This window comes from Scyliorhinus torazame, chromosome 6 (genome assembly GCF_047496885.1).
Source record: "Scyliorhinus torazame isolate Kashiwa2021f chromosome 6, sScyTor2.1, whole genome shotgun sequence".
Classification (NCBI taxonomy): domain Eukaryota; kingdom Metazoa; phylum Chordata; class Chondrichthyes; order Carcharhiniformes; family Scyliorhinidae; genus Scyliorhinus; species Scyliorhinus torazame.
In genome coordinates this window covers 104704711-104731782 of record NC_092712.1, presented here as the reverse complement: position 1 = coordinate 104731782, position 27072 = coordinate 104704711, and the positions used below count along the sequence as shown (strand labels likewise).

The 27072-nt window shown below is 48.6% G+C and overlaps 1 protein-coding gene across 5 annotated transcripts in view; it reads right to left on the bottom strand.

Moving 5' to 3' along the window:
- Positions 1-27072, bottom strand: part of LOC140424929 (metalloreductase STEAP2-like) — a 108451-nt gene that overhangs the window by 43663 nt on the left and 37716 nt on the right. For 2 of the 5 annotated variants that reach the window (XM_072508602.1, XM_072508606.1), the window contains exons 2-4: positions 17128-17172; positions 16478-16536; positions 13821-14336 (exon numbers count right to left, since the gene is read on the bottom strand). In XM_072508602.1, coding sequence (XP_072364703.1) covers positions 13821-14312 — 492 coding nt within the window. In that variant the 5' untranslated portion in view covers positions 14313-14336; positions 16478-16536; positions 17128-17172. The remainder of the gene's footprint in view (positions 1-13820; positions 14337-16477; positions 16537-17127; positions 17173-27072) is intronic. The other 3 variants (XM_072508603.1, XM_072508604.1, XM_072508605.1) reach the window with 3 other exon arrangements.

Below are 27072 nucleotides of genomic sequence, written 5' to 3'. Positions count from 1 at the left end.
TGGAGTTGGTGCGCTCACAATGCTGTTCAGAAGGGAGTTCCATGATGGTAAGTGGCAATATAATTCCAAGTAAGGATGGGTATGGCTTGGAGAAAAAGTAACAGATGTTGTTCCCGTGCATCTGCTGCCCTTGTCCTTCTAGGTCGTAGATGCAGTTGAAGGAGCTTTGGTGAGTTGCTGCAGTGCAACTTGTAGATGGTACACATTGCTGCCACTGTGCATTGCTACAGCAGGGAGTGATATTCAAGTTAATGGCTTAAATGGGCTACTTTGCCCAGTATTATATCTTGCGTCTTGAGTGTTGGAGCTGCACTCATCCAGGCAAGTATACCATCACACTCCTGATTTGTGCCTTGTAGATGGTGCAAATGCTTTGTAGATGGTGCAAATGCTTTGGTAGATCGAATCGGGGCAGGACCTATTGAGTTAATGGTAGGGTGTTGGGAGAGTTATAAATCAAAGAGATCTAGGAGTACAAGTTCATAGCTTCTTGAAAGTATTTAGACAGTTGTATGGGTAAAATGGGTATAGAGGAATATGGGCCAAATGCGGGCAATTGAGACTAGCTTGGTGGTAAAAACTGGGCGGCATGGACAAGTTGGGCCGAAGGGCCTGTTTCCATGCTGTAAACTTCCATGACTCAGGAGGTGAGATACTTGCCACAGGATTCCTAACTTTTAACCTGCTCTGATAGCCACAGTACTTATATGGTTAGTATAGTTCATGCTACCCCCAAGATGTTGATAGTGGGGGATTCAGTGTCGCTAATGCTACTGATTGACAAAGGAAGATGGTTAGACTATCTCTTGGTGGAGACGGTCATTGCCTGGCACTGGTGTGGTCCGAATGTTATTTGCCACTTATTAGCCCAAGCCTGAATGTTGTCACAATCTGACTGTATATGGATACTGACTGCTTCTGTATCTGAGCAGTTACAAATGGTACTGAACATTAACAAAGATTATTATTATTGCACATTGTCACAAGTAGGCTTACATTAACACTGCAATGAAGTTCCTGTGAAAATCCCACAGTCGCAATACTCCGGCACCAGTTCCGATACACAGGAGAATTCAGAATGTCCAATTCATCTAACAAGCACGTTTTTCGGGACTTGTGGGATGAAACCGGAGCACCCAAAGGAAACCCACGCAGACACAGGGAGAATGTACAGACTCCACACAGACAGTGACCCAAGTGGGAATTGAACCTGGGACCCTGGTGCTGTGAAACAATAGTACTGACCACTGTGCTACCGTGCCACCCCATCATCTGCGTATGTCACCACTTCTAAACTTATAATGGAGGGAAGGTCATTGATGAAACAGCTGAAGATGGTAAGGCCAGGGACACAGCCGTTTTTCTTTGAGCTAGATGTGACACCAACCAGTGGAGAATTCCCATCCCCTGTCCTCCCCCTACGTCATTTTCATTGACTTCTTTTATTTTTCTAGTGATCTGTGATGCCACACTTTTCAAATGTTGCCTTGATGTTAGAAGCTGTCACTTTCACTTCACCTCTGGAATTCAGCTCTTTTTAGAATAAAGGATTTAATGAGGTCAGGAGCTGAGTGGCCCGGGGTAGCCAAACTGTGTACCAAGGAAAACATTATTGTTGTCTTAGTGCCGCTTGATAGTGTGTGAAGGGCACCTTTCATTACTTTGATGATGATCAAGAGGAGGCTGATGGGGCATTAATTGACCAGACTGGATTTAGCCTACTTTCTGTGGACAAGACATAACTGGACAATTTTCACATCGTCAGGTAGACACTAGTATTGCAGCTGTACTGGAACAGCTTAGCTAGGGGCACAGCTGGCTCTGGAGTACATGTTTCCAATACTATTGGCAGGATGCTGTCAGGTCCCATAGTCATACAGCCATACAGGACAGAGAGGCCCTTCGTGTCAGAGTCAGCCATCAAACACCCATCTTCTCTAATCTCATTTTACAACACTTGGTCCATAGCCTTGTATGTTATGGTGTTTCAAGTGCTCATCTAAATGTTTCTTAAATGTCATGAAGTTTTCCACCTCTACCACCCTTTCAGACAGCGAGTTCCAGATTCCCACCAACCTCTGGATGAAAAAGATTTTCCTCAAATCCCCTCGAAATCTCCTGCACTTTACCTTAAATCTATGCCCCTGGTTATTGAACCCTCTACGGAGGGAAAAAGTTTCTTCCTATCCACCCTGTCTATATCTCTCATAATTTTGACCTCGATGGGGTCTCCCCTTAGCCTTCTCTGCTCTAAGGAAAACAACCCCGGCCGAATGAGCCTCTCTTCATGGCTGAAACACTCCAGCCCAGGCAACATCCTGGTGAATCTCCAATCACATCCTTCCTATAGTGTGGCAAACGGAACTGCACACAGTGCTTTAGCTGTGGCCTAACGAGCTTTTATACAGCTCCATCATAACCTCCCTCCTCTTATATTCTATGCCTCAGCTAATAAAGGTATTTATCCCATATGCCTTCTTAACCACCTTATCTGCTGCCTTCAGGGATCTGTGGACATGTATACCAAAGTCCCTCCAGTCCTTTGTACTTCCCAGCGTCCTACCGTTCATTGTGTATTCCCATGTCTTGTTAGTACTCCCAAAGTGCATCAAATCATGCTTTTCAGGGTTAAATTCCATTTGCCACTGTTACGCCCATCTGACCAGCCAGCCTACATCATCCTGTAATCGAAGGCCTTCCGCCTCAGTACTTACCACACCACCAATTTCTGTGTCATCTGCTAACTTACTGATCATACCCCCTACATTCACAATTAGATCATGAATGTACACTACAGGCAGCAAAGGACCCAGCACCCACCCTGCGGAACACCACTGGACATAGACTTCCAGTGACAAAAGCAACCTTTGACCATCACCCTCGGCCTCCTGTCACCAAACCAATTTTGGATCCAATTTGCCAAACTACCCTGGATTCCATGGGCTCTTTACCTTTTTGATCAGTCTTCCGTGCAGGACCTTACTAAAGTCCACTTAGATTACATCAACTGCACTGCCCTCATCTACACATCTAGACCTAATGACTCATTTACCTCCACTTAGCAGGCCAAGCACCAGAGTCTCCAGGTCCTCACGATTTTCCGGTCCGGGAATCACGTGGGTGGGATTCGTCAGACGTGAACTCCTTAAGGGAGTTGCCCCCAAAGTCCAACCGAGGACCCCCCCCCACCCCACACACACACACAATGCATTACTTACCTACCGTTCCCCTACCAGACCCCCTCACCACCCCACCTGGAGACTCCCTAAAACCAGAGACCCTCCCAGGTAACCCCTAACTAAAGAAAACCCCCACAGGGACTGCCCAAATAAATTAACACCCCACAGGGACCCCCTAAATACGGATACCTCCTACGGGGACCCCTAATTAAAGGGTCAGCCCACAGGGACTCGATAAACAGGGAAACTCCCCACAGAGACTCCGTAACTAAAGGAAACCCCCACAGAGACCCCTCACAGGGACCCCATAACTAAAGGGACCTCCCCCCCCACAGAAGAGACTACAAAAAAAACTAGTTGTAACACTCACCTGGAAGTAGCACATGTCCATTCCTGGTAAATCAGTAGCAATTCACCTCCGGCGGGGGAACACAGGGCGGGATTCTCCGTTACCCGATGCCGATATTGCAATCGGCGATAGGGCGGAGAATGGGCTCCCATGCCCAAATCGGGGCTGAGGCCAGTTTAACGCCGATCAGCCATGCTCCGCCCCACGGAAGTGGCATTGCAACGGCATCGGGGCGTCATCGGAAGGCCGTCCCGTGATGCTCCGCCCCCACGGGCCGCATTCCCGACTGCGCGGTTGACGTGTGGTCTCAACGGTCGGGAACCCAGCGTGGCGGCTGCGGACCGTGTCCAGTTCCGTCGCACTCGGCCGGGGTCCATGCCGCTGGCCAGGGGGGCTTCCGTGAGGGCTGGGGGAACTGGTGGGGTGTGGCATGTGGGGGTTGCGGATGGCAGGTCGGACCAGGGGCCGAGCCATTCTCCGGCCGTTTTCGGCCCGGGAGCCGGGAGTTTCAACCGGCGCCGTTGCTAGCCCCTCACCGGTCCTGGAATCGGTGAGGGTTCGGCGCCGATTTTGGCGTCGTAAAACACCCACAAATTCTCCGTTTGAGCAGGCACTTAGACACTGGGAAGTCTGCTAGGAATCTGTCTGGGCCCAATGCCTTCCGTGCCTGCATGGAAGTGATACTCTCCATGACATCCCCCAGTTCTAGTGGTGCTTCCAGGCCCTACCTCTTTTCTTCCCCCACGACTGACATGTCCAGCCCGTCAAGGAACGACTTCATCTTCGAGTCCCCCTCCAGGACTCATTCATTTTGTCTCGTGTTGAGGCTAGTTTGCTGTTCCTATCCTTCACCTGCGCTATTTTCTTCATCCCTGCCTGCTTTTTCAGCTGGTGAGCCAGCAGATGGCTGCCGTTGTCTCATAGAAGGTCCCCTGTGTCTGCCGAAGTTGATGTACTGCTTTCCCGGCGGAGAGTAGGTCAAATTCCATTTGTAATTTTTTGTTCCCCACCAGTAGTTTCCACAGGCGGGATGGTAGAGTATCGCCAGTCCACCTCCAATATGGATGTGGTAATACCAGGTATTGCAGTACCTGAGAGGTGAATGACCATTGGCTAGACCGAGGGGTCTACCATTAGATAATGTACATAGCCCCGCCCTGAGAGGCGGGGTATAAGAACCGATGCCGTCCCAGCCGCCTTCACTTTCTGTATCACCGCTGCTGGGTACAGTTCTAGCTGATTAAAGCCGATTAGATATGACTCCTCTTTGTCTCGAGAGTATTGATTGTGCATCAATGGAGTCAACCAGCTGCTGCTTAGCCGCCCTCTCCTTCCTGTACCCGAGTGCCTATATGCTATTATTTTCTTCTGTGGGATCAGCCGTACACACCATGCGGCAGCCCCGCTCCACTTACTTCCCTTTACTAGCATGTTCACCAGCATGGTGGTGTCCCCACTGGGAGGGACTCCTCCATTCCCCACCAGTTATTTTCCTCTCCCCCCCCCCTCCCCCTCCTTTCTGGTTTGGTACCCTTCTGCCCTCTTCCTCTCCCCCCTTCTCAGATATGCATTCGCGCCAAAGCGAGGTAAATTTATCCCTGACAATGGTCCATTTGTGCTCTTTATTTTTCTGGCTTTCCCAGCCGACTCTTGCGGACGAACTCCTCCGCTTCTTCTGGCATGGTGAAGTAGAGTTCCTTGTTTTGGTGGGTCACCCACAGTTTGACTGGGTACAGCATCCCGAACCGTACCTTGCTTTTAAATAAATGTTTTGGCCTATTAAACTTGGCCTGACTCTTGGCCAGGTCAGCCTCATTGTCCTGGTGCACGCGAATCGTGTGCCCTTCCCACATGCGTATTTCGTGCCCAGCTCTGGACCCGCTCCTTGTCCTGAAACCGGTCGAGCTTGGTTTCAAGCTCGCTGTGGTTCTTCTGCCATGGGCTTCTGCTGGAGCGACCTGCAGGCCCTGTCCACCTCTGCGCACTTGGGGAAGCTTTTGCCCCGACCAGCTTTCGCAGCATCTGTGCCACGTACTCAGTCGGGTTCCTGCCCTCGGTGCCCTCTGTTGGTCCCTAATCCTGTTATTCTGGCAGCGAAACCTGCTTTCTTGGTCTTCCACCTTCCTCTTGAATGCTCCCTGGGCCGCCACCAACCTTGCCAGCTCTGCTTCCAGTGGCAATCTGGTCTCCCTGATCAGTAGCTGCCCTGTTGAATTCTCCTGCGCCTCCAGCCATTGATCCATCCTCTCCAGCCCCTCATAGAAGGGGCTGAAGGTGTCTGCGACCGCCAATTTTACTGTTGCCATTATTTTTTTTGTGGTGTCTCTGTGCTTTAGGAGCTCATGTGTTAGGAACTCCATCCATTGTCATATTGGTGGGTAAACCGGCGGCTGTGCTCTCTCCACCAAATCTTACTCTGCCTCACTCCTCGTGATCGCCGTCTTGTCCTTGCTTTCCTCGCTCTTGCTGCTCTCATTCTCTCTTTGGCCCTGTGGTTGGTTCGAGGGCATACCTTTCGGTATGTGGTGGTTTTCGGGCTGGGTGGGGAATTTGTTTTGTTGGCCGAATGGCCAATTTTTGGGTTAAAGTACTTAGTTTGAAGTTTCTAGGAGGAGATTCGCCTTTCCTGCGACTGCTCAGCACATCCCCACAACCGGAAGTCCAAGCGAGCTAATATTAACCAATTACTAAAGATACCCGCAATGGGAGTCTGAATGATAAAATAATAATGACCCCAGTGCTCAGTCCCCGTTAAAGTAACTAATCACATCCTTATTGCAGGAGATATATTGGAGGGGGGGGGGGGGGGGGAGGGGGGGCGATTTTGAGCACGCATTAGCGGTGCGTGGGATCAGCGTCGTTGGCGAGGGGCACAATTTCCCACCGCGTTGTGCCCCGTGCCAATCCTGTTCTGCCAAGAGCGTCATGGGAGAGGCACTAAAGGGGTTACGCACTGGGCACAAAACCGCACGCAAGTCATCCAACCTGCTGTGCCCTGCATGATCATCCAGGTAATGTTATTTAAATGAGCAATTACTCTCATTTAAATATGCATAGCAGGGTAGATGCCGCATTCCCCTGGCTCCCGGAAGTCACTAACTGCACCAGCGAGGCTTCACCTAGGCGCTGATTAGTACTGGTCTTCACAAGTGGAGACCAGGCGCGGTGGCCATCAGAGACCCCTGGGTGGTTGGGGTCAGCGCACCAAGCACCCTGTCAGTGCCGACCTGGCACCATTGCAGTGTCAACCTGGAACTTCCAGGGTGCCACGTTGGCACTGGCAGGGTCAGGTGCAATGCCTGGGTGCCAGGTTGGCACTGCCAAGGGGCAGGACCATGCCCATGAAAGTGGAGTATGAAGGGTGTCATGAAGGTTGGGGGGTGAAGGGAGGGTTCCTGAAAGGGAGGGAGTCCTGAAGGTGGGGAGCCTTTAGGGACAACATAATGGGGTATGCTCACTTGGGTGGAAGGGGGGCATGGTGATGCCCTAATGCCCACAAGGATGCATAGATGAATGTGGGGCAGGAGCACGCTGTTGCCTGGCCGGGGGGGGGGGGGCATCATGCGCTCATGCTAACCTTTACTGATGGCGGGGACAGGATGCCCCTCGAGGGTCAGGGGCTGGGGTTGTTAGCCATGCCTATGGCAGGGGTCGCATTGACTGCGGATGGGGGACCCTCAAGCTCAGTTTGAGATTGTGGCACCTTTTCAAAATGGCACCCCAATCTCCGAGGAGCCGGTCTCGCTGGCATGTTTAGTTCCCCACTGCACACTGTGTGGGCTTGACCGGTGAGAAACTCCCCAAACCACAAAAAATGACTAAGTGTGGGTGAATACAGGTTTGGATCACTCCCAAAAAGCCGGCGGAACACCTTGCCAAACCCGCCCAAAATGCCAGTTAGAAATGGTTTGGTTGAATCTGCCCGATGGCTGGTTCTGGGCGCAGTTAGTTAGCGGAGTGCTTCTCGGCACCTGAAGTGCCAGAAAAGACACCGCTATCCAACTTCGCCAGGTTTCTTTGCCGCGGCGAATAACTCCCCATTGAGGCCACACTTACGTCAGCTCACTAGTGTAGAAAGACTACTCGCCGATTAGGGCCCCATTTTTAAAGGCAGCCCTCCCTCAGCAACCCCAACGCAGCCTCCGGGCCCCCCCACTTCACCCAATGTCCAATTTCCAGGGTCCTTTTGCCCCCACCCATGCCTTACCTACGTCCAACTTCCAGGGTCCTCTTGCCCCCACCCATGCCTTACCTACGTCCAACCTCCAGGATCCTCTCGCCCCCACCCATACCCTACCTCTTATAGGCAAGGCACCCACGGTCCATACCCCTGGCCAAGACACCCTGGCACTGCATATTGGCAATGACAAAGGTGCCCGGTTGCCAGCAGGAGTTGAGCATATTATCCTGCCTAATGCCAGACCAACCCGATGGTCTCCAATGGCCTGGGAGACTACACCAGGTGTTGTTACAACTGGTCCATGTTTGTGTGGACCAGAACTAAATGGCGCCCTGGTGAGGTCTCGTAGGCGCAGCCGGTGAATAGTAGGCGCTGGGAGAATCCAGCGTATGCATATTTAAATGAGCCAAATAGTTAATTTAAACATACATATCAGCGCGAGCGAGAACCAGATTGTGACGTTTCGAGCATCACAAATCTCGAGAGGAACCTCTCACGAGATTCAACAGCATCGTCCCGACACCATATCGGGTGTGACAAGACTGTTGATTTACACCATAGTCATTTTTTGGATGGATTGCGCTGAAAAATACGGAGAGAATTGGGAAACACAATTTTCTCCGGACAGATCCCCTATCCTGATTTTTCCTGTCCCTCTCTGGCGACATCACAGGGTTCATGGCCATAAAGGGCGGGAATCTCACTTAAATAGATGTTAATTAAGTTAAATATCATTAATGGGCCACACCACCCATGATCTCCCCTCACTAATTATTCATACCACGCCGAGATGAGGTTTACAATAGGCTTAGCCAAACAAGAATAAGTCGAGGTGATCCTTCCAGGGATGCATTGGAAGGTATAAGCCCCGGCGTGAGGAGGACCTTCTCATGAAGTGCCCTGGCACTTCTCCCTGTCACAGGTTAGCACTGTGCCAACCTGTGCCGGGGCAATGGCAGGGGAGGGCTTCATTTATGCGTGGCTGGGGGCGAGACGGTACTGAGGGGGTAATGTTGCCAATAATTGTTGGGGGAAGGGGGGGGGGTTAGGGAGGGGCCCTTAAACGTCCATGGTGGGTGCTGGGACCCGATAGGTTTCAGTGCTATTCGGGGGCCCTTTGAAGATCTCTGTGGAGCCCAGCTCTATCAGTCCACACCCTGCCAGAGTGACGGCATGAATCACGGCCACACTTGATTTCTTTAAAGAGGCTCAAGATCTGGAGAGAAAACTGGTCCGTGCAACTGGAGGGTGACACACCAGTTTTCAGTCCGGGCCTGACAGTTTGCAAATTCTGGTACAAAGAACAAAGAAATGTACAGCACAGGAACAGGCCCTTCCGCCCTCCAAGCCCGTGCCGACCATGCTGCCCGACTAAACTACAATCTTCTACACTTCCTGGGTCCGTATCCCTCTATTCCCATCCTATTCATGTATTTGTCAAGATGCCCCTTAAATGTCACTATCGTCCCTGCTTCCACCATCTCCTCCGGTAGCGAGTTCCAGGCACCCACTACCCTCTGCGTAAAAAACTTGCCTCGTACATCTACTCTAAACCTTGCCCCTCTCACCTTAAACCTATGCCCCCTAGTAATTGACCCCTCTACCCTGGGGAAAAGCCTCTGACTATCCACTCTGTCTATGCCCCTCATAATTTTGTATACCTCTATCAGGTCTCCCCTCAACTCCAGTAGGAGTCCACTGTCTGAAATTAATGCCAGTGTTTCTGAACTGGAGAAGGTCTTTGGCGCAATGAGTAGCATCCTTGTGTCTGAGCCAGCAGCTCCAGGTTCGAGGCCCATCCCAGGGGTGAAATTCTCCGTAATTGGCGCGATGTCCGCCGACCAGCGCCCAAAACGGCGCAAATCAGTCCGGCATCGCGCCGCCCCAAAGGTGCGGAATCCTCCGCATCTTGAGCGACCGAGCCCTAACCTCGAGGGGCTAGGCCCGCGCCGGACTGATTTCCGCCCCGCCAGCTGGCGGGAAAGGCGTTTGGTGCCCCGCCAGCTGGCGTGGAAATGACATCTCCGGGTGGCGCATGCGCGGGAGCGTTAGCGGCCACTGACGGCATTCCCGCACATGCGCAGTGGAGGGGGTCTCTTCCTCCTCCGCCATGGTGGAGACCATGGCGAAGGCGGAAGGAAAAGCGTGCCTCCACGGCACAGGCCCGCCCGCGGATCGGTGGGCCCCGATTGCGGGCCAGGCCACCGTGGGGGCACCCCCCCGGGGCCAGATCGCACCGCCCCCCCCACCCGCCAGGACCCCGCCTGCGCCGCCTTGTCCCGCCGGTAAGAGAGGTGGTTTGATCCACGGCGGCGGGACAGGCATTCTAGCAGCGGGACTTCATCCGGGCCGAAGAATCACCGGGGGGGGTGCCCTCCAACCGGCGCAGCGCGATTCCTGCCCCCGCCGAATCTCCGGTGCCGGAGAATTCGTCAACCGGCGGGTGCGGGATTTACGCCAGCCCCCGGCGATTCTCCGACCCGGCGGGGTGTGGGAGAATCTCGCCCCAGGTCTTGATGGCCAAGGAAGGTGCGTTCATAACGTGGCTAAACAGGTAGAGTGCCGGCCATCCCGCAATGAGCGGCGCCCCTCAAGAATTAGAATTTCTGAACTGGAGGTAGGGAAGGAAACTGTCAAACCCTCAAACACTGACTTTGCCCTTTCTGTACGTGTGCAATGTTGTAATGTGCCTGCAGCACTGTCGTTAAAGTTAACACATGAAGAACCTGGGGCGTGATTCTCCGACACCCCGCCGGGTCGGAGAATCGCCAGGGGCTGGCGTGAATCTCGACCCCGCCGTGTCCCGAATTCTCCGCCACCAGAGAATCGGCGGGTACGGGAATCGCGCCGCGCCGGTCGGCGGGCTCCCCCCGGCAATTCTCCGGCCCGTGATGGGCCGAAGTCCCGCCGCTGTCAACCCTTGCCAGCCGGCGTGGATTGAACCACCTACCTTACCGGCGGGAGCAGACGGAGTGGGCGGGCTCTGGGATCATTGGGGGGGGGGGGGGGGGGGGTCGCGGGGCGATATGGCCCCGGGGGGTTGCCCCCATGGTGGCCTGGCCTGCGATCGGGGCCCACCGATCGGTGGGCGGGCCTGTGCCGTGGGGGCACTCTTTTTCTTCCGCCTTCGCCATGGTCTTCACTATGGCGGAGGCGGAAGAGACCCCCTCCACTGCGCATGCGCGGGGATGCCGTGAGCGGCGACTGACGGCCACGTGACGCCAAAGGCCTTTCCTGCCAGCTGGCGGGTAAGAAATCACTCCGCCGCAGGCCTAGCCCCTCGAGGTGAGGGCTTGGCCCCTAAAGGTGCGGAGAATTCTGCACGTTTGGGGCGGCCCGACGCCGGACTGGTTCCCGCCACTCCATTACGCCGGGACGCCCCCGCCCCGCCGGGTAGGGTAGAATCCCGGCCATGAACTTTTGGGAAAAGAGGGAAAATGCAAGGATCCCACCGTGAGCGCAAATCAGGTGCAGTTCAGCTCTTGGGGGCGGGAGGGGAGGAGGAACATTTGTCTCCCATACGGAGAATCCTACCCATTGCCTGCATTGTGTTACAGGAAAGTGAAAGACTGAGGGACTGAGGGGACATAAAATCATAGTGAAATATGAGAGACTAACGAAATCACAATCTTTCAACATGTCACTCCTTGGAACACGCTCCAGATATTATTAAGTACATTTTGTGATCTTAACATCAGTTAATGTAATTTACAAGTTTCCACTTTTGACAACAGGAGTGGTGTGGCCAACTGTGGTTATTTGCCACCTATGACTAAAACGTGACTTGACCAGGAGTGGTAGAGTGCTGTTTTTAATTAACATCAAATGCTTTTTCAAGGAACGCTTACAGTAATTCTTTGTTTGCCTGTAATGGAAAGATTCAGACAAAGGTATAATAAATCAAGGCAGCAAATTCACAAATGTTATTAAAAAACACCAATATTTTGCAGTGTTAATGCAAGCTTACTTGGGACACTAATAAAGATTATTATTATTACAATGAGGGTCCAACTCAAGCCTAGTTTGAGTCCAATAAATAACGTGCATTTATATTCATGCCAGAGTAAGAACTATATGCATTTTATGAATGGATTAAAGATTTGTTAATGTGTTCTTATGCAGGATTAAATGAAAATATTATCTTAAAATACTTAGTCTCTCAAGGTTTACCATTTACAAAATAAAGCAGCTTTGGATTTAGTTCAATTTCCAATATGCAGTTTGGTCTTATATGAAAAACAACATTAGCACTGTTTACACAAAATTTTTTCCTTTATTATCTGCTTTACCTCAGTAGTAACACTGTCGCCTGAATCAGGTGATCTTGGGTTCAAATCTCACTCCAGAGATTTCAGCACATAATCCAGGCTGACATTTTATTCTTCTCATTTGGATGAGATATTAAATTGAGGCCCCTTACGTACTTTCAGCTGGACTCAAACATCCCATGATAATATTTAAAAAGCAGGGCACCCAGGGTTCAACAAATAACTATCCTCAACAAAAATAACTACGATGTGGGGATGCTGGTGTTGGACTGGGGTGGGCACAGAAAGAGGTCTTACAACACCAGGTTAAAGTCCAACAGGTTTATTTGGAATCACTGGCGTAGCTTCTTCACCTTCGTCCATTCATCTCATTGCCGTGTATGAGTTCATGCTATGTGAAAATGGCTACCGCACTCTGCGACACCTCAAAGTACTTGACTGGCAGTGAAGCACTTTGAGATTATCTGAGGATATGAAAGATGCTAGATAATTAAAGCTTTTTTTATACCAATGGAGTAAAGAGATCGGTTAGCCAAATGATCAATTACGAAAGAGAAGTTAAATTTCACCAATAAAGAATCTGAATCCATGTCATACATACCAGTACAGTGGTTATCACTGCTGCCTCACAGCGCCAGGCACCCCGGTTTGATTCCGACCTCGGGTGACTGGCTGTGTGGAGTTAGCACTTTCTCCCAGTGTCTGCGTGGGTTTCCTCCGGGTGCTTTGGTTTCCTCCCACAGTTCAAAGATGTGCAGGTTAGGTGGATTGGCCATGCTACGTTGCTCCTTAGGGTGGTGTTACAGGGCGGGGGTGGTCCTCTAAAGCGTCGGTGCAGACTCTATGGGCCAAATGGCCTCTTTCTGCACTGTAGGGATTCTATGATTCTACGATACCAGCAAAAGTTTACTAACCTGAATACTGGTCAAAAACAGATCTCTACATTAGCAAACTACATGAAGGATAAAAATATATAACCCAGTTTTGTCACTGTGCAATGCAGCACAGTGCAAACACATTACTTGATAATATGTACAAAAAAAGTAGTTGGAATATTTTAATAATTTTAATTTGTTCGTGGGATATGGATATTGTTGGCAATGCCAGCTTTTCTTTTGCCCATCCACGGTGTTGAGCTGGCTACAACTGCGTGGCTTGCCAGGTTATTGCAGAGGGCAGTTAGGAGACAACCATACTGATGTGGGTCTGGAGTCACATGTAGGCCAGAAACAGTTAGGACAGCAGGTTTCCTCTCCCGAAGGACATTAGTGAACCAGATGGGTATTTTAATTGTAGTTATGTGGAGAAGGAAAGAAAACATTGAGAGCTGTGCCACAGGCACAATAGATGAAGAAGCTAACTACACTTCAACAGCATTAAATTGCACACTTTCTGCTTTACATATGTTTTAGTGACTCCTCTCTGAGACATGTTATAGGCTAAAGGCAGTTTTGAAAAACAGCGAGGTAATTTATTTCGCAGGAGTTAATAAAACAAGCCTCTATGATGAACGGGACTATATTTGAATTTAGGTGGTCAAGTTTGATGAATGCTGAATTCTCAGTATTTTTAAGAGTAGGTTATTCTCATCACTGTAAGTCATTTGTTAATTCCGATAGTAAATGGTCAGATGCTGACCACAGGTGGGATTCTCTGGTTCCCCAGCTGCGTGTTTCTCAGCAGTGCGCGAGTCGTTGGCGACGGGATTCTATCTTCCCACTGCTGGTCACTGGGATTTTCCATTGTAACCATGCCGCACTGGCGGGAACCGTGAATCGTAATGACTGGAGAATTCTGGCCCACATTTACAACTATTTGAAACTGCAAATATAGCACACTCCTACCTGTCGGTTAGCATCTTTTGGACCGAACTGCAGCGTCCAGGCAGATATTACATTAAAGCCTTTTACCACCGTGGAATCTGGGAATAGTGAAGCAAGATACTCTGCATTGGCTTCTGGGTACTGGTTTATTCGCATATTGTTACTCACGTCCACAAGGAGTTTGCCTACCAGTAAGTGCTTGAGGTCATACAAGGAGGCATAGTGCTCTCGATGCAAAGCAACAAATATGAGATTGGTTTTCATGACAGCATCTTCCTGATGCACGATATCGGCAAGAGGAGGGAAGAACCCAACAGCATGTTTGGGGTTTCTGCTCCCTATTACAACAGAGTAGCCATATCGGATAAATCTGATCGCCAATGATTTTGCAAAATCGCCACTTCCTAAAATCCCTATGGCAGACTTGGGTGCTTCCTTAAAGCTGCTCATGCCATTTGGCAAGAAGGTCTCACTGGCATCTTTCACATTCCTCACGATTGAGATGGAATCCATTGCTGAAAGATAGAAACTGTTCTGCTGGGGGAGAGGAAAGAAGAAAAAATATTTTAATTCATGAACATCTCGCAGTCACTTTGATGATTTGTACAAGGATAAGTGACAGAATATTTGCAAAAAATCTTGAACTTAAAAGGATCTGCAATTTGGCTGAAATCCAAAAATCCTATGATAGGCTTTGTAAAGGGTAACTCCAAAAGCAGAAGTTACGTTTCACAAAAACCAAGTATTGGTCACGTATTCCACCAAGGATCATTCACATTCCTCTTTTCCCCCTTTTCTTGGGATTGAATTATAACTCTACTCACTTAACCCCATTGGTACACATGGATGCACCTAGATGGAGACAGCACTCCAACCATCTTACCAATTTAACGAAAACAGTTTGGGATTAGACATTTGACAACCTGCATGAATTCTGCCACTTACTTTCAATGTGGATATCTAAACTAATATTTCAGATAAGAAAATCTCACTAAGGCAGCTGGTTGAATTTGCATTCAATTAATTGCATTGGGAATATAAAGATAGTCTCAGTAATGGTGACCATTATACTATCATGATTGTTTCAAAATTAGGGCAGCACGGTGATTAGCTCTGCTGCCTCACGGCGCCGAGGTCCCAGGTTCGACCCCGGCTCTGGGTCACTGTCCGTGTGGAGTTTGCACATTCTCCCCGTGTTTGCGTGGGTTTCGCCCCCACAACCTAAAGGATGTGCAGGGTAAGTGGATTGGCCACGTTAAATTGCCCCTTTTCAAAATGAGGGCAGCATGGTGGCGCCGTGAGTAGCTCTGCTGCCTCACGGCGCCGAGGACCCAGGTTCGTTCCCGGCTCTGGGTCACTGTCCATGTGGAGTTTGCACATTCTCCCTGTGTTTGCGTGGTTTCGCCCCCACAACCTAAATGGTGGATTGGTCATGCTAAATTGCCCCTTAATTGGAAAAAATAATTGGATACGCTAAAAAAAAAATTTTTTTTAACGATCGTTTCAAAATACCCATCTGTTTCTTGTCCTTAAGGGAAGGAAAGCTCTCATCCTTAGCTGGCTGGCCTAGATGTGACTCCAGGGCCCCTGCAGTGTTGACTTTAAATACCCTCTGGAGTGGCTTAATAAGTCATTTAGTTCAAGGACAACTAGGAATGGGCAATAAATGCTGGCCCAGCTTTCAACACGCACATCGCATCAAATAATTTTGAAACAATATGCATTTTACTTCTTTTCTGAAGAATTGAATGTTACTTTAAAACTATTATCTGTACATTAATTTTAAATTTACCATTGGCAGTTAGTAAAACTCTAATTCCATGTAGGACTTCACTATTGCAGTTTATTTGGCAGAGGGTATACGTCAACACTTTTTATTAAACTACCTACATTAACTTCAAATCAACTCAGTAACGAAAGCCTCTTGACAGGAAATTCTAAAAAATAGCCACAGCGCATAAAATAATTTACTTTTGGGCTATTTTTGTCATAATGATGGGGTCAAGAATATAAAAGCAATAATGTAAATAGTCAGTAAATACTTAAATACTGTTTTGAGAAGGTAGGTTTTCAATCTTTTTTTTTTTTAAGATCATTTAGTGTTTTTTGAGATAAAACACAAGCACAGCATAACATGTGTCTTTTATACTCCAGACTTTATGATAAATGTTTTCTAATTCAGTCATGCAGTGTAACTTCAAAACACACAGGAGATCATATTCTATTACCTTCATTGTACATTATAAGCAAAACACGTTTGTGAATAATTTACCACAACAGATTTTAAGCTAAACTTGACATAAAACGGGTCAGTGATGGAAAGATTAATTGCTAAATGCACAACACAAAACAGTACATCTCCACAGCAACATTTATCCAAGCAGGAGGCTAAATGCGGCATTTGATTTGAATTCTACAGGCATTTACAACAATGTATTTTCTATGTAGCTACAGATTCTCAGCTTTAAAATTATAAACCATATCACACTCAGCTGACTATCACGTTATTTTTATTTTTAAAAGTTATTAAATTGGTAAGCACGAAGGAGAAAAATGCTTAACTCCACATTACCAAATACTTTAACCAATTTACTAAAAAGCAAAGAAAAACAACAAAATGCATCTCTATGAGCAGAATGTTGCTATCAGAAGGACTAATGCAGGGATTGCTTACTGACCTTGTTGTAAAGCCACAGCACCTCTATTACTGATCTGTCCGGATAAATACTAGATATGCCTGATGGAAATGTGATCGGGTAGGAAATAAAGAGGCCATTATTAACATTAGGATGGTTGCATATGTGACTTTGAGAAATGCTTTTCTTGTCCTGAATAACTGGATATTTTTGTTGAAGGCAACATTAGGGACTCATCTGTATGCACATGGTGTCCTGTCCAGCAGCACGTCACAGTCCTACAGAGTGAGTCATTTGCCAGTCTTCTGTTTTTTTTTCTCCTTCTCTCCCGCATGTTTTTTTGACACAGGGATGCTCTATGAATCTAGAATGTTGGCTAGCAATTATTTTCATTGGAAATACATTTTGAACCTTCAGTTTATTACAATATCATTTATTTTATTCATGTTAGCAATAGTCACAACATTCTAACAATACAGATTTGACCAAGATCTAATAAACAATATTTACAGGATCAATAACTTCATAGTTATCTATTTAATTCTTGGTTCTGGATTACAATAGATTCAACTGAATATTATCTGTATTTGTGATAAACACTTTCTAAATCTATAGGTGAACTGAATTTATCACCCTCATCCACCCTCCAAAATAATAATACGGTAAAGACACAAAAATGAAAAGGCACTTACCTTCAAGCACTGCACAAGTTTTTGATGTTGGTATCAGACAATAAGCTACAAAAAACCAATAAACAATTCATTAATCACAAAGCCATTATTCTGTTGCATATTATACAGGTTTTTAATTGAGAATGATCTTTGTCATGGCATGCATTTAGTGTTTTTGCCATTGGATGTATTCTGTATCGAGACCAATGTGCTTCTGAAGTGGGTTGGGAAACAAAAGGATTACTTAAAAACCAATGTTAATTGCCTGATTCTCAAATTCACCATCTCAAATTGACAATAAAAATACTTCACCCTAATGTCTTTCAGGCAGCATGCCAAGTCAAGGTCCCATATCCAGATTGTAAAAGTTTTCTTGGTATTTTTGAATTTTGACATTTTCTGGTGTGCACCCCATTTTTAAGAAACAGGATAGTTCTATTCTTTCCAGGCGTTAATGTCTGTATATTGCTATGTTCTAAAGACGGGACTGGTAAACTCAAATTAATCACTGTCTTGAAAGTTCTTGTCTAATTTATGATCACCACTATGGGTTTCAGCATGGACATTTTAATATTGAATTCTGTTGTGCAAATCAGGAACCCAGTCAATAAACAGGTTCTGCCTTGGACAACTGTAAGGATTTTCACAGTGCATTTGCAAATGATTTATTACCACACGCCAACATCCAAAGCACATCATGCCTATCAAGTTGTTTTTCAATGTATTTCCTGCAGTTCATTGTACACCTTCTGATCTTTTTGCCATTATCTCAAGGGTTCCCAAAGATTTTGGATTTGTTTATTGTCACGTGTACCGAGGTATAGTGAAAAGTATTTTTCTGCGAGCAGCTCAACAGATCATTAAGTACATGGGAAGAAAAGGGAAGAAAAGAAAATTCATAATAGGGCAACACAAGGTATTCAATTTAACTACATAAGCACAGGCATCGGATGAAGCATACAGGGTGTAGTGTTAATGAGGTCAGCCCATAAGAGGGTCATTTAGGAGTCTGGCAACAGCGGGGAAGAAGCGTTTTTTGATTCCGTTGCTTCTTTATATCCATTGCTGCCTCCAAACAACTTAATTTTTTTGGAAACAACCTTACTCCACATTCATTAATCTCCTTTCAGAGTGTATGCTACAATGCTCATGACATCTGGTATTCTCCCAAGAGTTTGAAAGACTAAACAGGGAGGACCATTTTGTTTGGTGGGGAAGTTAGTTCCAAAAGGTGAATAAAGCAGGCTGCTTAATCAGCACCTCATCAACCACCCTAAACATTCACTCCTCTCACCACTGGCGCATTGTGGCAGCATCTATAAGATGTACTGCAGTAACTCAACAAGGCTCCTTTGACAGCACCTTTCTGAAACAATTACCCAGAAGGACAAGGACAGCTAACACAGTAGAACACTACTACCTGCAAGCTTCCCTCTGAGACACGCATCATCTGACCTAGAACTATATCCTTAACATATGCTGGATCAAAGCCTTGGAATCCTTCCCTAACAGCACTGTGGGTGTACCTACACCACATGGGCTGCACTGGTTAAAGGCAACAGCTCATCACCACTTTCTCAAAGGTAATTAGGGATGGAAAATGAATGCAGAGTTTCTCACATCTCCTGAACAAATAAAAAAACAGAAAAAAAATAGCATGATGAATTTAAAATGTCAGTGAGTGAAAAGTGGTCAAGAGGCATTTCTTTGTGAAGTTGGGTGTTGTAGTAATTCCCGTACCAGCTTACCCGAACAGGCGCCGGAATGTGGCGACTAGGGGCTTTTCACAGTAACTTCATACTTGTGACAATAAAAGATTATTATTATTAGTAGTACTAGTATGAAATGCTTTGCCTCAAGAAGTAGTTGAGGCATAATTATTACCAGTGTCTAAGGGAAAGCTGGATAAATATTGAAGCCTCACACCGCCAGGGACCCGGGTTCAATTCGGCCTTGGGTGACTGTATGGAGTTTGCACATTCTCCGCCTGGGTTTCCTCCGGGTGCTCCGGTTTCCCCCCACAGTCCAAATATGTGCAGGTTAGGTGGGGTTACAGGGATAGGGCGGGAGAGTGCTCTTTCAGAGGGTCGGTGCAGACTGAATGGACCAAATGGCCTCCTGCATTGTAGAAATTGATTCAGAGTCAAGTACAGGACTATAGGGAGGGAAATGTTGGATTAGTTTTGGATTGAAGAGCTGGCAGAGACGTTATGAGGTAAATGGCCTAAATAACCCAATGGGTTATAGACCTCCATGGTCCATGTTACAGTGGTGAATGCCTACCAACTGATCCGTACACACGAGTACGGCCTCAACCGGGACCTTGGATTCATGTCGCATTACATTCACCCCCCACCATCTGGCCTGGGCTTGCAAAATCCTACCAACTGTCCTGGCTTGAGACAATTCACACCTCTTTAACCTGTGAGTATCCCTCTCTCCAGTTGCTCCATCTGGACCTGTAAAGACTTAATTCCCTGCAAAGACTCGCATTCAAAGTATCGTCTTGCATCTTTGACTTTGTCTATATATATGTTTCTGGAACCCACCTCTTCATTCACCTGAGGAAGGAACAGTGCTCTGAAAGCTCGTGATTCGAAACAAACCTGTTGGACTTTAACCTGATGTTGTAAGATTTCTTCCTGTGCTCCCCCCAGTCCAACGCTGGCATCTCCACATCATGGCTACCAAATTTGAGACCTTGGGCGAAATTCTCCGGTATCTGCGCGATGTCCGCCGACCGGCGCCAAAAACGGCGCAAATCAGTCCGACATCGCGCCACCCCAAAGGTGCGGAATCCTCTGCATCTTGGGGGGGCCGAGCCCTAACCTTGAGGGACTAGGCCCGCGCCGGACTGATTTCCGCCACGCCAGCTGGCGGAAAAGGCATTTGGTGTCCCGCCAGCTGGTGCAGAAAAGACATTGCCGGGCGACGCATGCGCGGGAGCGTTAGCGGCCGCTTACGGCATCCCCGCGCATGCGCTGTGGAGGGAGTCTCTTCTGCCTCTGCCATGGTGGAGGCCGTGGCGAAGGCGGAAGGAAAAGAGTGCCCCCACGGCACAGACCCGCCCGCGGATCGGTGGTCCCCGATCACGGGCCAGGCCACCGTGGGGGCACCCCCCCCAGGGCCAGATCGCCCCACGCCCCCCCCAGGACCCCGGAGCCCGCCCACGCCACCTTGTCCCGCCGGTAAGAGAGGTGGTTTAATCCACGCCAGCGGGACAGGCATTCTAGCAGCGGGACTTCGGCCCATCCGGGCCGGAGAATCGCGGGGGGGGCACCCGCCAACCGGCGCGATTCCCGCCCCCGCCGAATCTCCAGTGCCGGAGAATTTGGCAACCGGTGGGGACGGTATTCACGCCAGCCCCCGGCGTTCTCCGACCCGGCGGGGGGTCGGAGAATCTCGCCCCTTGTAAGTATTTAAAATTCCGTGTATATCAAAACCTGCAAGTAATAATCCGCACAGGATACACTGGGCTGATTCGATTGCATTCCCCGTGTGGCTCGCAGAGTATGAGCTCGCTCGCTAACTACAGGGCTGATAACCATGTTGTATGAAAGGTAGGCCAGATAGGAACCAATCGACACAGAGAGAGGACCCGGTGAGGTTTAACAGGGCCCCATGTAAATAGTTGTTCTTATAAATAAATGACTTCTTTTGTTTACTTGTCTGACTCCCCTTGCCTTTGTTAAATTGCATATTCCAATTAAACCTGCAGGGCAGTTTTGGTTTCAGGCTATTGTGAGCACAGCATTCAGCGCTGGAGATTTAGTGACAAATGGCATCCCCGATTAACTCTCTACCTCTGACAAAGCGCAAGTAAGGAGTAGGATGGAATGTTTCCTGCTGCCTGCATGGGTGCAATTGCACCAAACTTTAAGAAACTTAACTATGCAGAACAAGACAGTCCACTTGATGGGCACCCCAATACATTGTCTTAAATATCCACGCAGTCCACTATTACTCTACTGCATATGAATGTTTATGTCATTTAGGACTTGATTCTCTCCATTGTGATTGGGGTTTGGAATTTTACCGTCAGGTAGGGTTGTGAAATGCAGGATTGCAAAATGAGAGAATTGCAGGATACACTCTGATCAGCTATGCCTCATCTGCCCCACGAGACAGTCATCTGCCCAATATGCTAGTTCACCCTCCACTGTGAACAATTGTGCCAATGAAATATGCTGAGCCACTGATTGGAGTCCCAAGCACCATGGCTACATTCGCGGCTGAGTGTCCATCGAGAGGGAGCGTGTGGTGTCCATGGGCACCATCGAGGCCTTCCATGCCTGGTTGGTCCCGCAGTGTCTGGAGTGCTTTATTGACGCCCTTAATCACATTTTAGTTGGATGTTTTAAGTTTCATTTGTGATTTGTTTTTGTTTCAGGCAGTGGGGGGGTTGGGGAAATGTGGGGAGAAATGTGCCAGTGAGACTCTCAAGGTCCAGGCACCTAATCCTGGTGGAGTGCAGGGGGATAGGTGTAGGGATATGCCAGTGCGAGAGGGGAGGGTGAGAGGCTCAGTGAAGACACCCTCAATAAAGGGGGAAGTGCATGGGTGAAGGTCTCAGTGAAGTGGAAGGCTGAGCATCAGTGCTTTCTCAGGACTCCTCAGCACTCACTTTGCTGTTCTTCTCTTTTCAGTGCATGGTTCTGGAGAATCATGAACCCTGTCGAGGGGCGTTTCTACTACTTGCGCTAGACCAGCAGCAGAGAGAGTGATATACCGCTATACACGGCCAGGACCAGCTCCCTGCTGAGGAGAGGAAGACTGGACCCTTAGCTGTACAGAGAGCATAGAGCAGCACCAGAGAGAACAGCCCGATTGAGACAGTACCGGCTAAGGCCCTCCCACGTCAGACATCCTATGTACAGATGTCAGAGCCACAGTGCCGGAGGAAACTGCACCTGTCCAGGGAATGGTGGAGTACCTTTGCCATGCCTTGCAAGAGCTGGCACCATATGGAATGGGAGGACACCCACTGCTCGTGGCCCTTAAAGTGAGCAGTTCATTTCAGGGCAACACTGATGATCGGTGTGGCATCTCGCAGTTAGCCGCACACAGAAGCATTAGGGAGGCTACAGATGCCCTTTAGTGAGAGGCCACATGTACATTATTAACTTGGACTGGGACCAGGCGAGCCAAGATGGCAGGGCCATGGGCTTAAGCCCATTTACCTGGCATGCGCCAGTTGCACAATGTTATAGACTATGGTCTCCATGGTGGCATGTGGCGCCATTTATGAACCACAAGGAATTCCACTCCCTCAACATCCACGTCTGTGACCACGCGATGCGAATCATGCAGGTGTGCCCGTTTCCCAGGAAGCGTCCATGATATTTACATCTTGGGGCGCTCGCAGATCCCAAAGGTATTTGAGGGAGAGCAGCGCCTCAAGGGATTGCTCCTCCGAGTTTATGATGCCAGTGCAGAGGCCACAAACTGATGCAGAGACTTGCTCCATTAAGGCTCAAGCTTCAACATGCATGTTGGTAGGCGATTGTACGGCTCAAGGTGCAGTTCCAGTGCCTGGATCAGTCAGGGGATGCCCTAAAATACATTCCCCAGAGGGTGTCCCGCATAATAGTGGTCTACTGTGATCTCCACAACTTGATGCTGCAGAGGGGAGGCCAGCTGGACCAGGAGGAGATGAAGGAGCACCACATCTCCTTGGAAGGATGGGTCAACCCCTCTGCACGTCAGCCCATACCATCCACATCACTGGAGAAGAGTGGCTGCAATGAGACACCTGAGCATTGATGTTGCTCACATGTGCCCACTAGGTGCTTACAGTTTCCTACTCTTCCTAACCCTCACACCTCATCTAGGTGTTTCCCCAGGATCCACCGCTGAGGTTGAGGCAGTCAGCTGACTTCTACTCCCGTTTGCCTAAAATAACTTTGGCGGCCGTCCCTTGGGGGGCCTAGACCTTGGGATTCTGAGCATTCTTTCTGGCAGGACGGGTGTTGCAGTGTTACACTGTTTGATGTGTGGAGGCGGGAGGTGTGTCACTCATAGGGAGGGGGTGTCAAATGGTCTGGACATACCCACAGTCCCCTGGGTGGTGGGGTCTGGCTACGCTTCTGCCGATCCTCTTCCCTTAATGTACCTGGGGGCCCTGCGCTCCTCCAAGGGATAGAGGGACAGCTGGAGTGAGATCCAAAAGCCCCACCGTCCTCTGGCGCTGACCCTCATGGATTCCCACTAGTGTCTGCATCATGGAGTTGAAGCCTTGCACCATGGAGTCATACCCCCAGCCATGGAAGTCACACACTGTCCAGAGCTCAGCATATATCAACGTTATTTCAATCACACCAGATCACAATCCTGGAACACCCCATCTAGCAGTATTGTGGGTGCATTTTCACCACAAGAACTACAGTGGTTCAAGATGGTGATCCATCATCACATTCTCAGAGGCAAATAGAGATGGGTATTAGTTACTGGCCATTCCAGTGACACAGACATCCTGAGACAGAACTACAAAATAAACCTGATTGACAGAGACCTTGCTGACAGAGCATGCTAATATCCATAGTATTCTAAAAAATGATTAACTGATATTGATCATCTTCTTTGGTTAAACATATGTCTAATTCAAACAGATGTACCTTCAGAATAGGGTAGGGGCTGAACTCTATGCTGTATGAAATTAATTTCTGAGGAGTATCACGATATGGAAAATCTTTTCAACAAACTGAATTGTCAAATTGTGGTCACAACAGCTGAATGCTTTTGCGCTTTGGATTTCCTTGCTGGAACAAGAGTAACATCACAAACACATTACTTGGATAGGCTTTACTCTGCCCTTGTTCCAGTTATAAATGCCATCTATATAACAATAGATGCCACAATGCTTGCTTGGACACCAACCTGAAAGTTATACAAGTGATCCATCAGAAAATGTCACAAAAATTTGAAATGATTCATACTAAGTTAGCATTCAATTCCACTCCAAATCTTCAGAACAGTTATATGGAAATCTTTTTAAAAAAGTATCTCACTTCTGTAACAGTTTAAAATTCTGAACTGACTGCTGTGGAGACATAATGATACAATAATAAACCTGTGACTTTAACAACGGCTTCCAGCACACACTGGAGGTCTTGTTGTTCGGTAGGTAGAGCCCCTGCCTCGGAGCCTGGTGCTCCAGCCAGGACTTGTTGAGCATGGAAAGGGCGTTCATGGTGTGGTTGCGAATCCTTCTAGCACTTTGCCACAATTCCGCAAAAGATGGGCGGGGGGGATGTGACAAGATGCAAAGCAAAGAAGCACATTCTAATGACAACACACTTCAGATTCTAGAAAATAAATTATAATTAATGAGAAACATGGGCCGGGATTCTCCAAGCCTGCGCCGGCTCGGAGAATCGGCGTTGACGCCGAGACGGCCCGCGACGCCGGTCCGATGCCAGGACGCGATTCTCCGGCGACCGGAGAATCGCCGCCAGCCGCGTGGTTGACGCGGCACCAGTCGGGGGTCGTTGAAAGCGGCCCCCGCGGCGATTCTCCGCGGTCAACCGGCCGAGTTCCGCCGGCGTGGTTCCTGTGTGGTTCCACCCCGCAGGAACTCGGATTTGTGGCCGCGGTGGCCGCCCAGGTGCGGGGGGGGGGGGGGGGGGGGGAATGTGCAATATGGTCGGGGTGCAAAAAAAACATTGTGAGCAGCAGCAATGCAACCAGCACTGCCACTGACCAGGAGATCCGGGCCATAACGTACGATACACAGATGAGTGGAGTGCCTTGCAGCAGGTGATAGACAGAGCTAAGTGGACTCATAACCAACAGAAAACGTTGCGCTCTGCAGTCCTGCCATTTCCAGTCGTGAATGGTGGCAGGCAATTAAACAATTAACTGGAGAAGGAAACTCCATAAATATTCCCACCCTCAGTGATGGGGGAGCCCAGCACATCAGTGCAAATGACAAAACTGAAGCATTTTCAACAACCTTCATTCAGAAGTGTCGAGTGGATGAACTGGATTCCAGCAACATTACTGAAGGCTTGTGCTCCAGTACAGCTACAACACTGGCATCTACTCAGCAAGGTGGAAAATTGCCCAGGTATGACCTGTCCACAAAATGCAAGACAAATCCAACTTGACCAATTACCTCCCCATCAGTCTACTCTCGATCATTAGTAAACTGATGGAAGGGGTCATCATGTGTGGCCCAAGAGAAATTTTGTTGACCATTGCCCACACGCAGGGTTGTCAGATTCTGCTGGTTTCTGTCCACGTTGTTTTTCTCCAACAGCATTACTAAGTGATAAATGTGTAAAGCAACAACACCTGCAATGAAGTGTGTCCAGAAGTTTCTGAATCAGAAACAAGATTGAATCATGGAAGAATCATAGATGCTCCCAAATGATTCATCCTCTGATGCTAATTCAGTAATTTGTCTTGTTCAGCATTGTGGGATGCACTAAAATAGCATTCAAAGTAGATCAAGTTGTATCGTACTGGCCCTGAGATATAAAAACACGCGCAGCATCTTCAAGTGAGCCTATTAGCAGCAAACATGGGAGAGAAACAGGCTCTGAACGGAGGAGCAGCAAATAACAACAACAGATATGTGGGGGGAGAGAAAAAACCTGGGGCTCGTGAGCCCTTTACTCCAGAGCTTTCCTCCAGCTCCCTGCGATTTGTCCCACCTCCCGGTGTTGTGTCCCACCTCCCGGTGTTTTGCACAGCTGCCAGTGCTGTCCCCCAGCTCCTGGTGTTTTTCCCCACCTCCCGGTACTGTCCTCTGGCTCCCGGTACTTTCACTCAACTCCTAATATATTCCCCGGCTCCTGATGCTTCTTTCAGACTCCTGGTGCTTTCGCCTGGATCCCGCTGCTGTCTCAGTTCCCGATGCTTTCCCCCATCCCGGTATTTTACCCTGCTCCCAGTGTTTTCCTCCAGTTCCTGGTGCTGTACCATGGCACCCGGTATTTCCCCCTACTTCTCAGCGCTCAACTTAGTGGCACCTCTGTGCAGGCATCATTAGGCCTCACTCCAGAGTTCATCACATCAAAGACAGTTAAGTGCTCTCACTTGCTCTTTTTCTCTGCAGGAAGAACTTACTGTCTTTGATGTGGTCCAGGAACTGTTAATCATAAGCTAGATGTTTATAAACATTGCCGTTAGTTTCACAGCGGACTACTCCAAATCCACACGAGCATGAATGGAGGTGAATTAAACAATGCAGACAGCTGGGTCTGTGTGGAAGCTGCCAATCACAGCCTAGTTAAAGCAATTTCACATAGATATGAATGAAAGGCTTGCAGCTCAAAACTCTGAGGGGGTTTAAATCCAACTTGATTGGTTTCTCTATCCAGGAATTTACAGGTTCTGCGTCCTCTGCCTGAGCCAGCAGATGTACTGCAGAGGTGAGTTTCAAAGCTGTGATTTGTTTTCACTGTCTGTACTGCTCTCTAGCTTACAGGCAGGGGTCTCTCTCATGTGGGGGTGTCTGGTGGGGGGGGGGGGGTTCTATAATTGGGGGGTGGGGTCTCAGGTGAAGTCCTCTGTAATTGGGAGTCTCTCATGCAGAGGGGGGGGATCTGGTGGAGCTTGAGGGGGTAAGGATATGCATGGGGGGAGGGAGAAAGGTGGCCCTTTGTTGGACTTTGGCAGCAAATCCCTCCTCTTGTCCCACCGCATCAGGGCCACGCTTGTAAATACCTGCACCAATTCTCGCCCACGTGAAACCCAGCTCACCAGAGATTTGCAAGGGCTTGGGAGAATATGGTGCCCAGCTGGCCAGGGGTGCGAACCTGGATGCCATCGCAAATGGGAGACCACAGGATTGGAACGGGTCGATGCTGTATTCTCCAGCGCATCAGGAACTCCGCTACCGGTGCTGAGTGGCAGAGGATCCAGCTCAATATCTCTGAACCATGCAGTAGGTGGATGTTTAACTAAGATTGTATGTTACAACACGATCAAGTTTGTCTCAACAAACTGGAGCATTGAACACCC